The sequence below is a fragment of the Pithys albifrons genome, chromosome 2, assembly GCF_047495875.1.
Source record: "Pithys albifrons albifrons isolate INPA30051 chromosome 2, PitAlb_v1, whole genome shotgun sequence".
Taxonomy (NCBI): domain Eukaryota; kingdom Metazoa; phylum Chordata; class Aves; order Passeriformes; family Thamnophilidae; genus Pithys; species Pithys albifrons.
In genome coordinates this window covers 30,181,346-30,202,304 of record NC_092459.1, presented here as the reverse complement: position 1 = coordinate 30,202,304, position 20,959 = coordinate 30,181,346, and the positions used below count along the sequence as shown (strand labels likewise).

Sequence of the window (20,959 nt, the reverse complement as noted above, 5' to 3'; positions counted from 1 at the left end):
TCCTGAGGACTTCACTGTCACTGTCCAGGCTCACTCGGCTGTGGCAGATGATCCTTAGGAGTTAAAGGATGGAGCCAGTTCTCTGCACGCTGTGCCTCACCTAAAAAATCCACTGCGCAGGCCCGAAGGGCACACCCACGTGGGGAGAAGCCCTGCCCAAATCAGTGTTCGCGAAGCCTCGTCATACGTGCATACACACTTCACTCTATGTAATTATTGTGAAAACAAAACTGAAGTTGGGGTTTCTTTTTTTTCACATGCAGAGCATTTGGCATCCCAGCTACAAACAGTTTGAGGCTGTGGTTTAGTCTGGGTTTTGCTGTGGACAGTGGCTCAGCAAGGGATACCACATCTGTCCCAAAGGTGAAAGATTCACCCTGGCACTGCCTGGCTCAGTGTCCCCTGGGCCAGGGGTTGCCGAGGGGGATGTCTGGCGAGGCCGTGTGAGCAGGGGCAGCCCATGGTAGTGCTCTCATCGGGCACACCTCCAGCACTCTGCGGATATTAAACTTTTTAATGAAAAGAGGGTTTCAATTCTGTAGGTAGTAGCTCTGGGGGACACTCCATGGGATTCCCGAATCATACAATCATAAAATCAATTGGGTTGGAAAAGACCTCCAAGATCATCAAGTCCAACCCCGGTCCATCTCAAGTCCATTTACGAGATCATGGCGCTCAGAGCCATGTCCAATCTCGCCTTAGAAACCTCCAGGGATGGAGAATCCACCACCTCTCTGGGCAGGCCATTCCAATGTCTGATTACTCTGGAAAGAATTTTTTTCTGATATTCAACTTAAATTTCCCCTGGCAGAACTTGAGCCCATGCCCCCTTGTCCTATTGCTGAGTGCCTGGGAGAAGAGACCAATCCCCACCTGGCTGTATGTTCCCTTCAGGTAGTTCTAGCCAGTGATGAGGTCACCTCTGAGCCTCTTCTCCAGGCTAAACAACCCCAGCTCCCTCAGCCTCTCCCCATAGGACTTATGCTCCGGTCCCTTCAGCAGCCTTGTTGCTCTTCTCTGGACCTGCTCCAGCACCTCAATATCTTTCCTGAACTGAGGGGCCCAGAATTGAACCCAACACTCAAGGTGTGGCCTCACCAACGCAGAGTACAGGGGAAGGATCCCCTCCCTGGTCCTGCTGGCCACGCTATTTTTGATACAGGACAGGATCCCATTGGCCTTCTTGGCCACCTGGGCACACTGTTGGCTCATGTTGAGCTTCCTGTCAATTAGTACCCCCAGGTCCCTTTCAGGTCCCTTTGGTCCTTCTGAGGGCCGGGAAGCAGCACATAATCCTGCGGCACCGCATTTCCCGGCCTGCGCCCTGTGCCGTGACGAAACGCTGCTGGCGGACGCCCTGCGAGTCCTGGGCGATCAGCGCTCCTCCCTCCCGCTGCTGCGGGTTCAGCTCTGCTTCCCGGGACACGAAGCCGCTCCTCCCACAGGTGCTGCGGGCTCAGCTCTGTTTCCCGGGACAAGAGCCCGTACCAACCCGCCTCCCGCTCAAAGGCGCTGACGGGCCGGGCGGACTGTCGTGGCGGCGCTGTGGGCGCGCTGCGGCGCTCCGGCCGCGGCCTCGGTGGTGACGGCGGGGGCGGGGGAGCCGCTTCCCCTTCCGCTGCCCTTGTTGCCGGCGGGAGGTGACAGGACCAAGAGGCGCGATGTGGCGGAACGTGCTGGTGAGGCCCGGGGAGGGCAGCCCGTGGCTGCCGGGGCTGTGCGGGGCTGCCTCGGCCGTGGTGGCTGCCCCCCCCTGCCGGGCGCTGCGGAGGGGCCGCGGGGCTCCGGGCAAGGGGCTGCCCTCCAGGTCGGAGCCCGCTCCCTCCGTGTAGCCCTGAGCTCTGGAGACCCGGGGGGATGCAGTTGAGTCAGGGGGGTCTCGGGTAGCCCGTCTCCAGGGAGATATATTTTATAGCGTGTTTGTTCGGGATTGGAGGTGTGTTGTCCCGTTCCTTGCAGCCAGCATCACCTGGATGTTTGCCCGCCCCGTGCCCGCGTTTTTAGCGGTGGTAATTTTGCGGGAAGCGATAGGTGTTCGTGTTGCCCGAAGGAGCCCGCTGGCATCCGCAGCTTCTGCAAATGGCCGATTAAGTCACTAACCTGTAACATTTCAGTCTCCTGCGGCAGCTTAGAGCTACAGCCCGCTCTTCGCTTTCGCTCTTGACGTATTAACGAGGGCAGACTTTGCGGCAGCGGAAGAATTATATATAGATCACTGTTTTTGGTAGCCTGACCTGCGTGATCAGACTATGGAAACTGATTCCGGCTCAGGACACGGCAGGATGTTCCAGCGGTGTGTGGGATGGGGTGTAGGTGCCTCCTCAGCCCTTTGAAGGTTAAGCGCCCGTGCTGGGGGCTCACAGGTGAACTGTAGCCGTGACAGAAGATCAGTGTTCAGAAGATTGTGTTCAGTTCTGGGCCCCTCTGTTCAGGAAAGATATTGAGGTTCTGAAGCAGGTCCAGAGAAGAGCAACAAGGCTGCTGAAGGGACTGGAGCACAAGTCCTATGGGGGGAGGCTGAGGGAGCTGGGGTTGTTTAGCCTGGAGAAGAGGAGGCTCAGAGGTGACCTCATCACTGGCTAGAACTACCTGAAGGGAAGTTATAGCCAGGTGGGGGCTGGTCTCTTCTCCCAGGCACTCAGCAATAGGACAAGGGGGCACAGGCTCAAGCTCTGCCAGGGGAAATTTAAGTTGAATATCAGAAAAAAATTCTTTCCAGAGAGAGTAATCAGACATTGGAATGGCCTGCCCAGAGAGGTGGTGGATTCTCCATCCCTGGAGGTTTTTAAACTGAGATTGGACGTGGCACTGAGCGCCATGATCTGGTAAATGGACTGGAGTTGGACCAGGAGTTGGACTTGATGATCTCGGAGGTCTTTTCCAACCCAATTGATTCTATGATTGTATGATTCTTGTTTTCCCCAAAATTCTTGATGTAAATCTTATTGTCTCTTTCACTAGTCAGACGCAGAACGTGGTGCCTAAGACTGTGATCTAAGGGGCACAGGCCGAGATTTCCCCCAAAGGATGCTAACTGTGAAGGTTATGCTGCAGATGCATAAATCTTATCATACTGAAAGTAATTTTCCTGAGTTTTTCCTTTTTAGTTAACCACAGAATCACAGAATCAATTGGGTTGGAAAATACCTCCGAGATCATCAAGTCCAACCCTTGGTCCAACTCCAGTCCCTTTACCAGGTCATGGCGCTCAGTGACACGTCCAATCTCAGTTTAAAAACCTTCAGGGATGGTGAATCCACCACCTCTCTGGGCAGGCCATTCCAATGTCTGATTACTCTCTCTGCAAAGAATTTCTTTCTGGTCTCCAACTTAAATTTCCCCTGGCAGAGCTTGAGCCTGTGCCCCCTTGTCCTATTGCTGAGTGCCTGGGAGAAGAGACCAACCCCCACCTGGCTGGAACTTCCCTTCAGGTAGTTCTAGCCAGTGATGAGGTCACCTCTGAGCCTCCTCTTCTCCAGGCAAAACAACCCCAGCTCCCTCAGCCTCTCCAGTAACACAGTCCTTTACAATCTATTGAAAGACTTGCTAAATTCAAAATTAGCAGGTGTTGGTGAAGTTTTGGTAATTTGTTTTTAAAATGCTTTCTGTTTTTTTTTTCTGTCTCTTCCACTTCTATCTTGCTTTTAAAAGATACAATTTCTACCCAGTGTGGACAGAGATGAAAAATGTCACCGTTTTTAAAACAATGTTTATATTTTATTTTAGGCTCTTCGCCAGATTTCCCAGAGAACCATAAGCACTGCTTCACGCAGGCAGATTGAAAACAGAGTTCCTGAGCATCAGAAGCTGTTTCAGGTACTGAGTTGAACAATGTTAGTAGATAACAAAGTTTTAGTAGACCATAATTGCATACATTTTATTTCTAAAGAACTGGTAAGACTCCTCTTTACATATGAAGAAAGCTCTTGAAATCAGTTGTATGACTATAGTCCTCGTAATCAGCAGTTATTTTCTACAGACACTAAGTATTTGCACACTTGGCTTGTTCACTCTTCAGGGTTTTTTTAACCCTGAGAAATGATTTGTACCTGACTTTCTCATATGTACAAAGACAGAAGTACGCTGAAATTAGTTGAGATGAGGAATATGTCCTAAGAAGGAATAGAGATAAACAGCAAATGAGAGGACAAAAATACAGTGAAAAGTTAGGCCTGAAATCTTACAGCTGTTTAGCTCATAGATGAGCCCTATAATTCTTAATGAGGGCTATTACTGTATTGCTGAGTTATGAAAACTGTGATTGGATTCATTCCTAGAAAATTACTGAATGTTTAAAACTAATTTCTGAATTACTCTGTTCCTTATTGATAATGCCACTGAGTAAGAACTAGTGAAAGCAGGGAACATTCAAGTGTGTTCTCCCAGCTGTGAGCCATAACCCAGAAGTCTAGCTTCACACTGAGGATAGACTGGGCTTCAGTGATGTGAAAGGGACAAAATATATTAGAAGGCCCACTTGAAGAGTTTCTGTGTCTTGTTGCTTTCCTTTCCCCTGAAAGAAAGTCAATTTTCTGAGACACTGCCCAAGGAGCATGGTGTTCATTGTGAGCCAAGGGGAAGCAGGATGTTGGTGATGGATGAGGTCAGAGGTTCTGTTTCTGCTGGCAGAGATCCTTAGGCATATCTCCTCCTCCTCCCATTCCTTTCTTGTGGGACAGCAAGTTAAGCTGGGCTGGGCTGCAGGTCGCTAGCACTGGAACCTGGGTTGAATTCCAGAGAGCAGTGTGAACTTGCTGACAAGGGTAAAGATTGTGGGATCTTGGTGCCTAGAACTTTTACTTCAGGTGGAGCAAAACAATTTCCTGTGTGACACCAGGTGGCAGTATGGACTTCTCCCTTTGTTGCTCCCTATACCCGGGATTAAATGTGCTGGATAGGAAGTTTCTAGGGATGGTAATCACATCTGTGCACCTGAGAGGGCTGACAACTGGTGTCAGATGTGTTTAGGCATCTGCCAGTCACTGCTTTGGAAGTGAATTGTGCACATCATTTACTATACTCCCCGGGTGAGTGGATCACCTGATAGTAGAGTGAAAGCTTTCAAGACAAAGTGGGATCTAAATAAGGTTCATTGTCTTCTGGGGGTTGGAAGTAATTCTTCTTCTGGGTAATTTTAGTTGTATTAACATGATATTTCAAGAACTGTATTTAAATAGTTTATCTTTGTCACTTTTTTCCATTAGGAGGATAATGGCCTCCCAGTGCATCTTAAAGGTGGTGTAAAGGATGCTCTGTTGTATAGAACCACCATGGGTCTAAGTGTGTTTGGTAAGGCTGATACTGACATATTTATGCTTTAGTATAATTCTCAATGAGCTAATATTAAAATACTTTTTCTTTGATACAATCTTCAACATGATTGGTGTTTTCTCTCTAAATTAGTTACACAGTTCCTTTGGAACTTCTTTAGAACATACAAAATGCAGGTAGAAAAGGGAAACCCCCATATTTGGACATATTGTTATTTGTGCTTTTTCCAAGTTCAGCTTTTTAGATGGCTTTTTTCTAGACTAAGTACTGTGGGCTGAATACTCCTTCAGAATTCATGTATGATGTTACAGAAAACTAGAACTACTTAGAAAGTCTATTCTGAAAAGAAGTAAAATGTAATTATAACACATATGTAAATCAGTTTTCTCACTAACATGACTCTTCGTAGTACTGGGTGATACTGAGTTTTTGCATGCTGTGAAAACTAGCAGGATTATATCCAGGGTTCATAATAGTGTATATATCTAACCCTTATGTTGTTTGTTACATAATTTTGTAATAGCCTCTAACTTAAATATGTTGATGTAAGAAATTTTCAGTTCAGTTACTTTAAGAATGAGTAACAATTACCTTATGAGTCTGTGTAGGTTTCACAAACATGGCTCTCCCTACATTTTTCCCCCTGTTTATTTTTGTGCAGCCTGTGGAGAGGTATTTAAGGATATTTTTTCTCTAAAATATGAATTAACAAAACATTGAGACGTGGGTATGGAAATGTGTTTTGTCTGAACTGCAGCTGTTTATTGACAGTATTTCTTCTGTAACAAACTGAAAAGCTGACCTGAAAGGAATTCTGTTTGCTAATCTGAAAATATCTTTTCTGTCTCTTAATTCAGGAACGATCTATGCTCTTTATTATCTGATTGTCTCTTCAATGCCCAAGAAGCAGGCATGATTCCAGTTCAGGATGCCTCAGTGACTAACATCTCTTTGTCCAGTTCCATGTGACTATAATGGCAGCTTATACTTATTATAAGCAGCTGGCTGAATGCTTGGAATCATAAGTTAATTGTAACATGTTAACTGCAATCAATAAAGCAGTTTTTCCATGGTGTTTTGGTGTTCTGGACTGTATCGTGTTCATGTGTGTGAGCATCTTTGGTCATAGGCTTGCCAAGCTGGTGAAGAGAAACAAAAGGATTATTACTAAGGTTGCCAGGGGAGGAGAACCTCAGTCCATCCCTGTCCTCATCTCAGTTTGATGTCAGTGCCAGCTATAGATGCCCAGAGCCTGGAGTGGGATCACAGGTCAGCAGAAGCACCCGAAGAGCAGCACAAAGGAATCCCAGGCACTCTACCTAGTAAGTCAGATTCATCATGGATACACAGCATGTGGAATGAACAGGAGGAGTTAGAGACGTGCACACACCTGCAGGGCTGTGATCTCAGTGGCGGCATTGAGAAGTGGAGGGATGGCTCCTATGACTGGAGTGCTGGGATGGAAGGATGCAGACTCTTTAGGAAGGACAGACAAGGGAGACAAGGTAGTGTTGCCCTCTATGTCGACCAGCTGGAGCGCATGGAGCTCTGCTTGGGTTTGGATGAGGAGTTTATGGGCCATGATTAAGGGAGGGCAGGGACAGGTGATGTTGTAGTGGGGGTCTGCTATGGCCACCCAGCCAGGAAGACTGAGTGGATAAGTCCCTCTATAGATAAGACAAAAGCAGCCTCACATTCACAAACTTTGGGCCTCATGTGGGTCTTCACCCCAATACCTGTTGGAGGGACAACACAGCAGGGCATAATCAAACCAGGAGGTTCTTGGAGTGCATTCATGGCAACTTCTCCAAGTGACAGGGATTACCAGGGAGAGGTGCTATGCTGGACCTTGTTCTCACCAACAAGGAGGGGCTTATGGTAAATCTAGAAATAGAAGAATCTGATTCCTGATTATCCAAAGATGATAGTTTTTATTATGCCAAGGTGATAACTGTCCTCTGCAGCTTCAGATGCATAAAAGTCATCACACTTGAACTGGGCACCTGCATCTTTTCAGTGGCTTTTCTCTGTTATACCTTATAAAGGCTGGTTATGTGCCTTAGTTAATAACATGGTTAAGGAGTGCTCACCTGCTCTGTTTTGCCAGCAGAACTGTGTGACAGCTCTGTGCGTATGCAGAGACACAACAGATGGCTGATAAAGGTAATGGTTTGATGATGATGCTTTCTGAAGTTGTCCTCATTCAGTGGCTGAGTTACCAGCTTGCTGTGATACCGACAACCAGAAATGCAACTGAAGATCTGTTGTTGCCTTGGTGGAGATGAATTCTATTGTGGTTTAGAATTGGGCGGAGATAGCCAATAATAACTACAAGCTGCTGGCATGTATTTAGGAAAAATCTATCTGAAGTAGCAGTACTGTCTGAAAATTCCTGCTCCATGAAAAATGCTTCTAAGAAGCATCTTTAAGTTGGTGAGTATGAGAATCACTTATAAGGTACCCAAGTGCCTCTTACTGGCTTGATTATTGCAATTACTGGGAAAAATCATCATGAAAACCAGTTGTAGCTGTGTGTCCCTGGTTAGGTTTTATGTTCCTAACAGCATCTGTGCCTTTTTAGCCTTCCTGTTGAATTGCTACTTGTAGGTTATTATGCCTGAAGTCTGGTACTGACTCTGTAACAAACAGCTTCTAAAAAAACCTCAAACAATTTCATCAAAATAATTCTTTTGTTTCTCTTCTCAAGGGAACAGTGGGATTTTCAAATGTGAAAATGAGCTCAAAAATCTAGCCTCCCACTGCAGTGCTATTTTAAGCCACTTGTAGATTAATTTGTTTATCATTTTTTGTTTCTGTCCTCGAGAACCAGAGTATGCTTGTTAAACTTGAAGCAAAGTGGAAGAGAAGAGCCAGTGTACTCAAAACTCTAGTAGAATCAAAAATATTAAAGGTGAGTGGGGGAGAGTGGCTTTGGCCAACTCCATGACTAAAAAGAGTAAGAAATGCCTGGATGGATGTGTTGGAAGAAGGTTTGGGAAGTGGGGTACAGCTTATCTTGAAATAAACATTGATGCCTACAAGGAAGAGAAACCTCACAGCACAGTAAACTATACTTCACAGAATTGAAGCAATCAGTCTGCTCTCTGTGACACTGGTAAGGCTGCTGCTACCATGTGCCTAGGGTTACTGCCAAGATGTGGACCAAGTGATGGGCATCTGGAAGGCAGCATAAGCAAAGATCAAAATATGTAAAAAGCCCACATCCATTCCTAACCACAGGAATTATGAACAATATTGAAAGAAGGGCAATTAGTCTGAATTATAAAAATCCTGTGATGAGCCAGGCAGTAAATATGTGTTTGTGTGTGCAACCAAAGCAGAACGTGCAGCTGTTCTTGTTCTTGCACTGAACCATGTCTGAGAGTCCTGGGATCAGCAGCAGCCTGTGAGCTGTGTTGCAGGCAGCAACCCTGGTGGGAGAGCGTGGGGGGTAGGTAAATGCAGGCTGGGAAAAAGAGCTTCATGCTACAAAGCAATTGCTCTTTATAGACAGAGCCTAGAAGTGTTACTTAAATGAATATCAAATGGGAAAATCTTGTTCTGGTAGAGTTGGGTCTCATAACCGTGAAATGTGTCCCCTGCAGCTGGAGGCAGGCAGAAACGCGGGTGGCATTGCTAGGACTGCGCTGTGCCGCTGCCGAGCGCTCGCAGGGAGGCGTTCACAATCCGTGGGACTGCAGCACTTCGGGGTTTTTCCAGCTGCAGGAGCAGCGGGAGGAGGAAACCAAACAAGACCCACAATCAGCTGCTCAGCACCGTTTTATGGGACTGCATTACAAAGCTAACAGGGAAATTCCCATCTACTGTGCATTGTTATAGATGTATTTTGTTGCAGGCATGTCCACATCCCAAGTTAGCAGATGTAAACTGTGTGCCTATACTGCCCACATTGTCTCTAGAAAAAATGCAGAAAGAGAGCTATGTATCTTCTCTAGGGCTAAAATTATCTCAAAATCTTACTTTCAATCTCCCTATGGGTATTCTGCAAGTAGCAGAAAATAAGCAATATGCATTACTCCTTGCCAATGTGAAAAAAATGATAAATTTAAAAGAATAAAAGGGTGAATAATAAAAAGTCATGGACTTCTGGCAGTTAACGTACTAAAACTGTATACTTTTCATGTCTGATTTTAGTACTGTAGCACTTCATTATTGCCACCTTTAAATCATTATTTTCCGGAGTTAGGTGCTATGCCTTACTGCAGTCCTACTTAGGTGCTATACTTTACTGCAGTCCTACTTTTGATTTTTATTTAGGCAATGCACATAGTATCTCTCCCCCCGAAAGATTTCATGTAAACTTTATTTACTATTTCAGGTTAATGTAAAATTTATTTTTCAGTTACTAGAAATGGTAGCTATCATTTTTTAATATTTTGCTTTTATGGATGGGAAAGTGTCTTGGAGCTGAGGATATGGGAAAACTGTCCTGGCTTCCACTGAGCTGAATTTTTCTAATTATCCCCCCCCCCCCCCAAATTTGGGGACATTTTCCATTAGATAGGCAAGAGTACTTCATCTCTTCAACTTTCCATGCCACTCTACTTTGGATTATTTAAGTTTTTAAACTTCTGTGTTTTTAAGATGAACAAAGAGAGCTTCGGGAGGTTGGACCAGATGACTCCCTGTGGTCTCTTCCAGTCTGACCAATTCTGATTCTGTGAAAGCTTAGTAGTGTCCCAGCCTTGTTAGAATGAAAAAAAAAATTGTTCATGCTACTTTAAGAGAAACGACTATTCAAATAATAATCATGCAGGCAAAACTGAAGAAAATTAAATCCTCAGTACTGCAGTTCTAGGTTCCACAATCCCTTCTGAGACTACAGATGTACAGACCATGTTTTACTTTCTCCATTTGGAAGATAGCTTAGAATATCAACTCTTGGAATGGTGCCCTGGGCTACATTTTCTTGGCTGTTGAATATATGTATAGATCCAATTAGTTTGACACACACAAAGATTTTCCCAGTAAAAGTCTGAGGACTAATAATACACAGTAGCACAGCATTGACTTTATAAAAGACACCATGGAGAAGTTCAGAAACTCTCAGAAGTAAAAAGAAAACACTAAGGAGATCTTTTAAGTATATGATTTTATTTGTACCTTTTTTTTCTCTTTTTCCAGATCCCAGAGTACAAATATCACTTTCCTAATGTTGTTCACCTTGGCTATCACTGCTCTGAATTATGAGAAAGCGAAATGAATTTTTTTTTGGCACTTTTTGTATTATGCTGTCCTTCCTTACTCTCCCATTCTTTCTCAATTCTGTTACATATCAGAACTGGAGGTTAACCTTCATAGTTGCTAGGGTGAATCAGACTTTCAGAGGCAAAATCAATCTGATCAACCTGACTTGACCCTAAAGAAAGTATTTAGGGGATGAGTAAGTCAGAACCAATGTATCTTTTCATGTGCATGCTTGTGTGATTATTTTTTTAAAGAAGTTCCTTTTAACAATAACACCACCTTCTCTAATCTAACTTGGCTGAGCCTTTCCATTTATTTTTTTCAGTACTCTGTTAATTCTGCTGTAAAAATAATGGCTTGTCCCAAAACACAATCTGAGGAGAGTCTCTTGGCTGGACTGTACTTTTCCTGAATGTAAGTATTGAAGTCTTCAGACTCAGTGGGCAGCACATACATACAGTCTGTGATTTATGTTTTGGACTTGCCTTGATGTATTTTTGCTGTTACTATTCACAGGTTTTCTATTAGACGAACTGATCACAGCCTTCCCCAAAAAACATCTAAAACTAACACACTTGTCATATCTATTTTCTCAAAAAGACATGTCCTCACAAAAAGAGGAAATTGGCTGGGATGCCTGTTCATAACTTTTGTGACAAACCAAATTCATTCTCAGGGACTGAGGAGGTACTTGAGGGAGGGGATTATCCCATTGAGTTCCCAAGTCAGGCAGTCCTGGTTTTAGATCCCTGAAGAATACCAGTACCTGTATGTAGTCCACTGAGCTCACAAAACATTAACTTCCATTGCATATAGCCTGCTGTGTCCTAGAGAAAACTGCCAAAAAAGGATGAATTTGTCCTTTGCTTATGTGTTTCTTTGAGTTCCCAATCTACTGATGTGAACTTTCTGAAACATAAGGACTTTCCTCTCTTCTGTCTGGTTTATCAGGTTCATCTAACCATCTTCCCTCTCCCTTCATGGTATTTTATTCTTTTAATGTTATGTTAAGTGGCTTTGGTATTTTCATTTGTGGAAGTGTCTGTGCCTTGCCTAGTAGGGTCTCTGCTGTCTGCAGAAAAGGCAAGATCCTCTTTGGTGGGCATGGAAATAAACTGGAAGTGATGACCAGGTAAGATCCAGTAATATTTAAGCTTTACATATACTAGAACATGGAAGGAGGTACAATAGGAAATACCACATGAGGCCTAGAGTTTTAAAGTTATCTAAATTAAGGTTTCCTAAATGGAATTGTTGCAAACTAAGTATGAAATTAACAAGGTCACCGTATAGCTTTAAAAGCATATTGCACCATAAGTGCTCTCTTTTCTCTATGAACAACACATGTTTGCTAACAGAGTTGTAAAACGAGAGAGAGTAGAATGTCTTGTGATATGTCAATCTAATAAAATGATATCATGGATGTTAGAAGTGTATTGAGGAATAACTCTCTTCTTGAGGCTGCTTGTGAAGCTCACCTAGAGATTACAGATCCTTGTGATTTCACGAGGTGCAGCAGCAGAATGTTTTCCTTGAAAAGTACAGTAAGGTGTTTGAGATACTTTAAATGTGTAAATGGGGTTAAAATTTTATAGAGGACTTCTCAGGGCCAAAAAGACATAGCCCAGTTTTAACAGTATCTGAAACAGCAAAAATACCCCCAAACCCAAAACACTCTCACTTGTAGATTCCTGTCTACCACAGAAGTTTTCCCTTTTAGCCAAAAAATCTGGTTTGTGCAGGATCTTAAGTATGTGATCTGTCCAAAATCTTCCTACTTTATTAATAGATTAAGATTCCTCTATGCAAATCTCCAAGTATCATCCTCATCAATGTGACTGTAATATGATTGACAGATATTCAGAGATGCCTTTTGGAATAAAAGGAGAGAGGGAGATTTGGTGCAGTTAGACTTTGTCACAGCTGTTTAGACAGTTTGTTCCCAAAAACTGTGAGCAGCTTCTGTTCCTGCAGGGTTCCAACGGGGAGCTTGTGATTTCATCAGGACTTTTAAGTAACTAACGTGTAATTGAGTTATATATCTTCATATAATATCAAAATGGTTCTACATTGTTTCATCTCAGCATGAGCACTTACTCTGGATGACTAATGCTCTGGGACCTGAAGTTTATAATGGAAAAGCTGACACACACATGGAATCTTAGCTATCATAGCACTGTGCAAAAGGGAATTATATAATTAAAACATTTTAATGATCTCCATTGCTCAGTGGGAAGTTACAAGTCCCAAAGGAGCCAGGCCAACTGTGTTATCAAGGTTTATTCAGTCATCTCTTAGGAGCAGTAGGGCACATATTGCTAAATATAGTGTAGTGTGCTAATATGTGCCTGGTGGAGCAGTGCACTGGGACCACTGTGCCACAGCGTTGGAGCGCAGTGCACAGGGAGGTTAGCACACCTTCTCCCTTTGACTGAGATTTTCAAAATGGAATGCCTAAATTAGATTGCTAAATCCATATTCTGACATTTACATAAATAGCCTGATGCTTCAGAAGAGCAATACCAAGAAATTATCTTCTAATAAAATAGAAAAAAATCTTACAACAAAAAGAGAGGATTTTATTATTCCTGGAAATAGTGCTCAAGTGTATGACCAGATTTCTGGGGAAAGAAGAGGGGAACCACAACTTTTGGTTTCCCCAGCTTAATTAATTTTGGGGTGTAAATGCAGTTTGTGGAAGAAAGTCACAAAACTTGGGGGTGGTGCAGAAGAGACATCAGCTCTACGGCTGGGCTGCATGTGTCGTATTTTACAGTGTTAGGCAGAAACCTCTGTCACAATCTGTACCTCTCTGTTTGGGTCTGAGATCCAAAAGCAGAAAAGCAGATGAGTAGAACCTGGAAATCACTACCGTCTAAACATCCTTTCATCGGCATCAAGCCCATTTGCTGGTCTCACTCTGGTTCCTGCTAAGTAAGTATTTACATGAGCAGACTACAAATCTTGGCACCAGCAAAAGACATGACTGGCAGAAGTACCAGAGATGAAAAATGAAAGTGCTCAATCCAGTGCCTGAACTTGGGTGCTATCTCAGCCATCTCAGTCTATTTTTGAGGCATTTGCTTGGGGGCTGGAAAATACAGTAGGGGACCTGCAGGAGACTTGTACACTTGTGTTATAGCAGTGGGGAACTAACGGGATGCCTGTGGCACGCAAAACGGCACTGGGGACCCGCCTTTGCCTCCTAAGTGGTCTAGAACAGATTGAGGTGTGTCAGCATGTGTGGGTCCTGGTCTCCACCTGGCAGGTCCACAAGAGATCTCAGATACTGCAGGACTCTTCAAATAGCTCTAGAGCCCAATGTGAAAGCAGCTGAGCCAAGCCCTGTGGATAGTGGGTGACAAACTTCAGGCACTGCTGAGTTCGTTAACCAGGTCTTCATCAGCCACTGTAGAAGTTTAGATGCTGGGCTCATGTGTAGGCAATAAATGTATAATAACCCAGAGCCAAATACCAGCTAAGGTGACAATGCAGGACAGAGCAATAGGTGCAGCCAACATTATCAAGCGTCAAAGCTGTGATGGTGGGGCTTATATCAAGGAGTCCACAGCCTGTCTGCCTTCTCAGCTTCTCTGGAGGTTAGACAAACAGATTCTGCAGTTTTTTAGAAAATAAGGTCCCAGCATAAAGGGACTTCATCTTGCAGCTGCTGCTGTTCTTAGCAAGGGAAGAAGAGAATAATGTAGTAAAGCCCCATGTTGGGATGTGCCTTAAACAAGAAATCCCCCAAACACATTTCAAAGGGCACTGGGCAGAGAGTAAAGGAGGAACAGGTCAGATTTACCAGCTGAACATTTACACTCAAGAAAATGCAATAGCAAAAGATGAGAGAACCTGGGTAGTGTTTCAGAGTGTAATTTGTGCTAAAAATCCTGAGCAGATGAATTTTTAATTTTTTGATTGGTTGGTTGAGTTTTTGTTTGAGGTTCTTTTTGTGAAACAAGTAAGAGAGACTGGAGTTAGTAGCAAAAACATTTCTCTGCATAAGAAATATATGCAGAAATCAGGACAACGCCAAAAGCAAGACATGTTTTTTAACCGGGGTGGCTAAAACTTACAGAGTAGCGAGGCCAGCTGGAGAGCATCCAAGAGACAGAGGAAAGGGCATATGAGAGGAGATATTTTAACAGCTTCAAGTGAAGCTTCTCGGCAGGCTGTAGAGGTTGTTGATACATGAGAGAGAGATGCAACTCCAACAGGTGAAAAAGGCTGTCAGCAAAGAGTAGCTGGGAGCTTTCAAGTAACCTTTAAAAGTAGAAACAAAAGCCAATAGTTCTCTGTTTACACAACAGAGTGGTTCTGATACTGAAACACAGGGCAACATCTATTTATAATCCAAATAAATCTTATGTTCTGGTATTTGGAACTGTCAGCATTCAACATATTGGGAAGCAGCAGCCACAAGGCTGCATTAAGAAATGCTGATTTAAATCTGCATTTTTTTGTTCCATGTATTTTACTCCTTAGTCACTAGGCAATTATGACTTGTGCAAAAGAAAGAGATTTTCTTTTTAAAGTTAGCTTGTGTGGAGTTCATAAATGTCCTGACAGGTGATACCTAGGCAGTGTTTTTAATGCCTGCAAGCGAAGCTCTTGCCTGACTCTTTTTATTAGAAACCCTCCAAATCTTCATGTGCACATCAACACCTCTGATAGGTGACATGCAGATGCTAGAGCCCCATAGGTCCCAGGAAAGTATGTATAATCTGAGCTGTCCATATCCATGGGCCTGATGCATTCACTGGCTATGTCCTAGTCCAAGTTTTTGCCTCTTGTGCACTTTCTCTTGGAAAGGAAAAAGGTGTGATGAATGCTACAACCTGCCAGTCTGGCTATAAAGATGCTGAGATTGGGAAGGTGGGGAGACTGCAGAGCAGGGATGGTGATGAGCATGGAGTCCACCCCCACTAAAATTTAGAAATGGGTCAAAAAACTATATGGCTGTCAAATGCAGACATATTCCAACAGCAAAAGGGGTTTTAGCAAGATTGGTGAGGTCTCTGTGTCTGACAGTCACAGGCAGGAAGGAATCTTCCAGTCCAGGTTCTTTGCTCTCAGGCTGAGAGTTTACAGAGTCACCAGTCAAGCAAACAATTTTTCACACTAAAATGAGACTATTTTGTGGAAGCAGGGGATTTGTAACTAGATGATCTTTAAATTTCCTTCCAACCTAGGCCATTCTGTGATTCTGTGATCCAAAGATACAAGCTTCTCTGGTGTAGTTGGTTTTTTTCCCCCCATTAAATAATTTTCCCTTTTACTTAAGTATAGACTCTTACTCTGTCAATCCAACTTATTTCTGACTGCAGTGCTCATAGTCCAACTACGGGCAACTTGCAGCTCACCTAAAACCAGTTATTATCTATTGTCAGCCACTACAAAACAGTTCCCCAAAGTATGCTGTTAGTACTAGGTATGTTATGGAGTGTTTCTCTTTGAAGTCTGGGGGTACTTGAAATAACAGGGGATAAACTAAATAGCCTCTCATGATGTTTTCCAGCATCATTTGCTATGGTTCTGAGCATTATCATCAGATTCACTTGTTAAAATGCTTAAGGTTTTGAGTGTTTGTCCTGTTGACCTGACAGTTTGGGACTGACCTTTAAATCCTCTAAACCTTGGAAAGATGCACATTGGGATAAAGTGTACCAGCTGATTATTCTCCCTTGAGAGCTTCCCTCCAACCTGTTCTTCAGTCAGGGGAATCTCTGCATCATCAATGCCTTTTGTGCGTCTGGGGCAGTTAAAGACAGCATCAGCAGCTGGCCTAAGGACAAGGTATTCAATCTTAACATTCTCCCCATCATTAATTATTTCACTGTCTGCAACAAAAAGATCAGGTCACTCAGCTAATGCAGCTTGAACTTTCAATACCTTTGAATACCTTGTCCATTCAGAAACAAGCTTCTCTTCTCCATAAAACTACCTACACAGACCCAGCTGTCACAATACAGATTGATTTTTTTTAATATATAGAAGGACTAAGAAGAATTAATAAAATAGTTCCCATTCAGAGCTTGGCACTGCCCCATTTCAGACTTCCGTTGCTGATTAATATAATGAGTTCATTTGTAAGGAGTAATTGCAGTGAAATAGTTGAAAGGTTACCAAATGTAGAGAAACCCACGGCTATTAACCTTTCAGCAGATATTGAACCCAATTAGGTAATCAGTGAGCACTGCATTATAATGTTCTGCAAGTAGCAGCGAATGGTTAGTGATTTTAAAAAATGTTTTGATTTTTTAAAATTATGGGTTTTCTCAGTGATGTCAGAATGATGATCTCAGTGGATCATCATTCTTTCACCGGGGACCCCTCACCTAGGTGAAGAAGAGGAATGCTTAGATCTGCACTTGCAATTCTTTGTGGCTAGTCCATTGCTATTACAGGAGTGGTCACATTAAAAAACAGTGTGATACCTGACAAATATCACACTGAACTCACTGTCTTCAGTTAATTTATTTTCTTGCCCTCTTTAATTGAGCAACGTTTATATTGGCTTTATTAAGTAATGTTTCCTGAATAGAGCAGCATTCTGGCATGAAATAATTAACCAACTTCTTTGAAAGAAAGCAACCTTATTTAGAAATGTTTTAGTGTAAATTGTGTTTGTGTGGACTATAAGGTGGTTGCATCTATTTTTTTCCGATTTTGGTATTGAAGATCTATATTTTTAAAAAATTACTGTCTACAAATTAACTGGCTTTTGGAAGACTTCCAAATTGCATGAAAAGATCAGCTCTTTTCTAATTATACCTCTGTTTTTGAATGATTTATTTACTTTTCCTGTTCTACTTATCTGGAACCACAATAATTTTTTACTTTTGGAGCATTACATGATGGGAAAAATCAGTTAGACAAATTAGAGAAACAAAGAGTTGCTAATGAAAACATACATGGTGAGGCAGATAAGTATTTCATGGCTGTCACACTCTCCAGGGATGCTGCTTTCACAGTTGTTCCACTAAATAAGTAAATTTCAGGTAGAACCAGTCCTTTCTGAACTCTGCTAATATAAGAAGCCAGTCCTCATTATGAGAGATCAGTAGTACTATCTCTGAATACCAGCTCTGAAACAAAATTTTCCAAATAAACAAACACCAGACAGAGTTCTTCTCATTCCATTGACTAGAAATCTCTCAGAGAAGGCAGGGTCTGGAGGAAGCAGCTGGCTGTATTTTGTCCTGCATTTTATGGGTGCAGATATAATACCATGCAATACTAGTTTTATGACTGACTTAATAGGGAATAAAAAATACAGTGGAAAGGCTGTGCATTGTGCTTCAAGGAATGAATGGGCCTCTTAAATAACTGTACTAAGACAGTGTTAATTTGGATACACTGTAGAGATAGATGCAGTGATACTCCAACCAGTAAAGTACTTGCCGGTTAGATGGAGGCAAGTCACTGGCAGAGGCACAGTTTTGCCTGTGCAACAGTTAATGCTTAATCTATATATTATTTAATGTTCAAAGAGCTGACACTTTTTTTAAATTCTTGCTTTATGCAAAACATTTATTCAAATACATATATTCATATGAATAATGCATTTACTATATTCATATGTAAAGCAGATGCAACTGTCAGGAAGACACGGAGGCCAAATCTAGAGTGATAGCCACATGGAAACAATATTCAAGGTTTACAGAATGTCCTGTTTTATTCTGCCCTGGCAATGCAGTCTGAGGTAACAAAAGAAAAAAAAAAAACAAAAAAACCCCCAAAACCCCACAAAATAAAAGAACCAAACAAAAAAAAAGGCGCCAGAAAGAGGGAGTTGCTTGAATTACTCTAGACCCAAAACCAGTTCAAAATTTTTCAGAAATTCCTGGTTACCTGCAATATTACATACCTACACCAGCAATGGATAATATTATGAAAAGCATAAATATGCATTAAAATGTTGATTTTTGTATTTAAATTTGTCACTGTTTCAGTGCATTCGGCTTAGAGAAAACACAGAGCTGGAGTGCAATGGTCTTAATGTGTTTAACACTCGTCTAAGAAAGAATCAGGCAGGAGAGTGTTAGTAAATGTTTATGCATTTCAGAAATGCCTTCTGCATCACATACTGTGTACTCAGACTATGAATGTACATAGCAACAGAGTGATTAAAAACAACCCATTTAATTACTGTGATGTATGGGAGCACACACAATTTGATGGTGTATTTTATGTGTTAATGATCTTAGGAGAAGCATGATTAGAATGGTAGAACAAAGAGTTAAAGATAAGGACAAAATATTTCTGCCCTTGATGAATTATTTATTCTTGCCAGCTCTGAATCTTATTTCACACCAAGAAATTAAGCAAAGCTGGTCAATTGAGAGGAAGAGGAAATAGTCCCCTCAGCAGCATCTGAGGGCCTGTAGGGGAAGAGTCTCTGGGATTCTTGCACCCCTGAGAGACCCATTGGTTTCAAAGTCTTCACTCATGTAAATACATTCATAGTTTTACACCAAATTATTTAAATATTTTAAAATAATTCTTCTGAGTGATTTAACCTTACTAGAATAATGCATATTTTCTTCCATCCTCATTAATTGCATTAATTGATTTTAACTATTAACACAAGATCTTGATTATCCTATGATGGAAAAAATCTACAGTAAACTGCAAAAAAATACTGTTGCAGTGTACAATTGATAAAATTACCTCATTTGAATTAATTCACTTCCTGTGGAAGGATATTTAATTGTAATCCATGATATTCATTCTTCTGAAACTATTGTTGACACCAGATTTATATTGGTGTTCTTGGTGCATTCATTCAGGAAATTAAAATTTTCAAAAAGTATTATTTCTTAGAAATATTGCTTTTACATATCAGATCTGGATAAGAAGAAATTCAATTCCCCATGCCAAAATGCCAAAAGAGAAAATCCAACTCAAAAACTGGGCAAGGGAGGTTACTAGGTCAAGAGTATTTGAAAGTTTATCAGCAGCAGAGATGTTGCTTTTGGAAAGCGCATTCTATCAATACCAGACAGCTGAAACTGTGCCGTGTCCCAAAGAGGAGCTGACTCACTTCCAGTGTCTGGAAATGTCAGTGCATGTCTTCTGGTTATCCCTTTCTTTCAGCATTTGGGTTCTCATACAGATGACAAGTCTGTTACAGAAATGAAGCTCAGGAGGCACAAGCCCTCCTGCTGACAGCTTCTTGATCTCCCAGTCCCGCGGAAGTGCGCGCAGGAGCCGTCCCCTGGTAAAATATTAATCTCCGCTATTGATCACTTCCACCCCAGCTGGAACCTCTCCTGATGGCTCTGCCAGTCACGCCGTGCACGGAGCCGACACGGACACACTGCGGCCCTGGAATCGCACCCACCGCTCCGAGCGGGGTTCCTAAGCTCCGCGATGAAGCTTGGCTCCGTCTCTCCCTCTCTCCGCCCTTCCCGGCCTATTTTCCATTTTGTCCCCACAGCGGCGGCCCCGGGGGCCCAGCGGACGGACAGACGGACGGACGGTCTGTCGGTATGTCGGCCGCCGCTCCTGCGCGCCGCCGCCACCGGGGGGCGCTCCCGCACCGCGGATGGCCCCGTGCGGCGGCGGGTGCGGGGCCGCGGCTCGCGGAACACCGCAGCTTTTCTCCCTCCCTGTTTGTCCCCGCTCTGCGTCCACCTCTGATCCGCATCCCGAATTTGCGGACCCACTGCGCGGGGACGGCGACATCCCATATTTTATCCCGAAGGAGTCCTAGACGAACCTCTTTCGAGAGCGTTACCGAGGATACCCTTCCTCACCGGTGTGGGAGCAGACCCGCTGCTGGCGCGGGGCCACTGGGAAACCCTGTCTGAGGCCCGCTGGACGACCTGACCCCTCGGGTGGCACGCCAGGAGTCAGTGGAAGGCTCCCGGGAGCAAGCGATGGGAGACCCTCCCGGAGCCTGTCCCGCAACGAGCTTGCCCGATTTTGGAAGGTGCAGTTCCTTTGGAACCCACCGAATTTCAGACGGACTACGAGCGCGGGTTTTCCACAGGGTCCGAGGGAGGGTCTGTGGGGCTGTGTGCCCCGTCTATCTGCCCACTTTGCCACGGGCTGCTTCTGGCTCCCGCGGCGCTTTCTACTCGAAGCGAAACACCCATGTGGCGGAGGGGAGTGTGTGTTTAATACATGTCGACTGCAGAGGGTGGAGGCCAGACACACCTGTGTCAAAATGACTAAATCCCCCTTGCCCCCAAGGCTCCTCGCCCCGGCACTGGGAGCGCCCGCGCTTTTCTGCAAGACTATCCCAGGGTCAGCCCCAGCCTTGGGAGGGCGAGTGGGCACGCCGCGGGGGCGACGGGGACACCCTCCGCGCCGCCGTCCCTCGAAGCCGTGCCCAGAGACTCAGTTTTTCCACTGCTCTGCCGTGTTCCCCCTTTTTGGGAAGCCTAGTAGAGGGAGGGGGCGGCGGGCCGGGCCCCTGCCTCCGGGCGCGCTGCCGCGGCGGCCGCCCGTCTCATGCCGCAGGAATGCG

At 43.8% G+C, this 20,959-nt stretch overlaps 1 protein-coding gene across 1 annotated transcript; it reads left to right on the top strand.

Annotated features, from left to right (window-relative positions):
- The first annotated feature begins 1,569 nt into the window (after positions 1-1,569).
- On the top strand, positions 1,570-6,346 carry COX7A2 (cytochrome c oxidase subunit 7A2). The gene is made up of 4 exons (XM_071547832.1): positions 1,570-1,679; positions 3,727-3,816; positions 5,205-5,289; positions 6,129-6,346. Exons 1-4 carry the CDS (start codon positions 1,662-1,664, stop codon positions 6,185-6,187), a joined length of 252 nt encoding a protein of 83 aa, XP_071403933.1. The 5' UTR covers positions 1,570-1,661; the 3' UTR covers positions 6,188-6,346.
- The last annotated feature ends 14,613 nt before the right edge of the window (positions 6,347-20,959 follow it).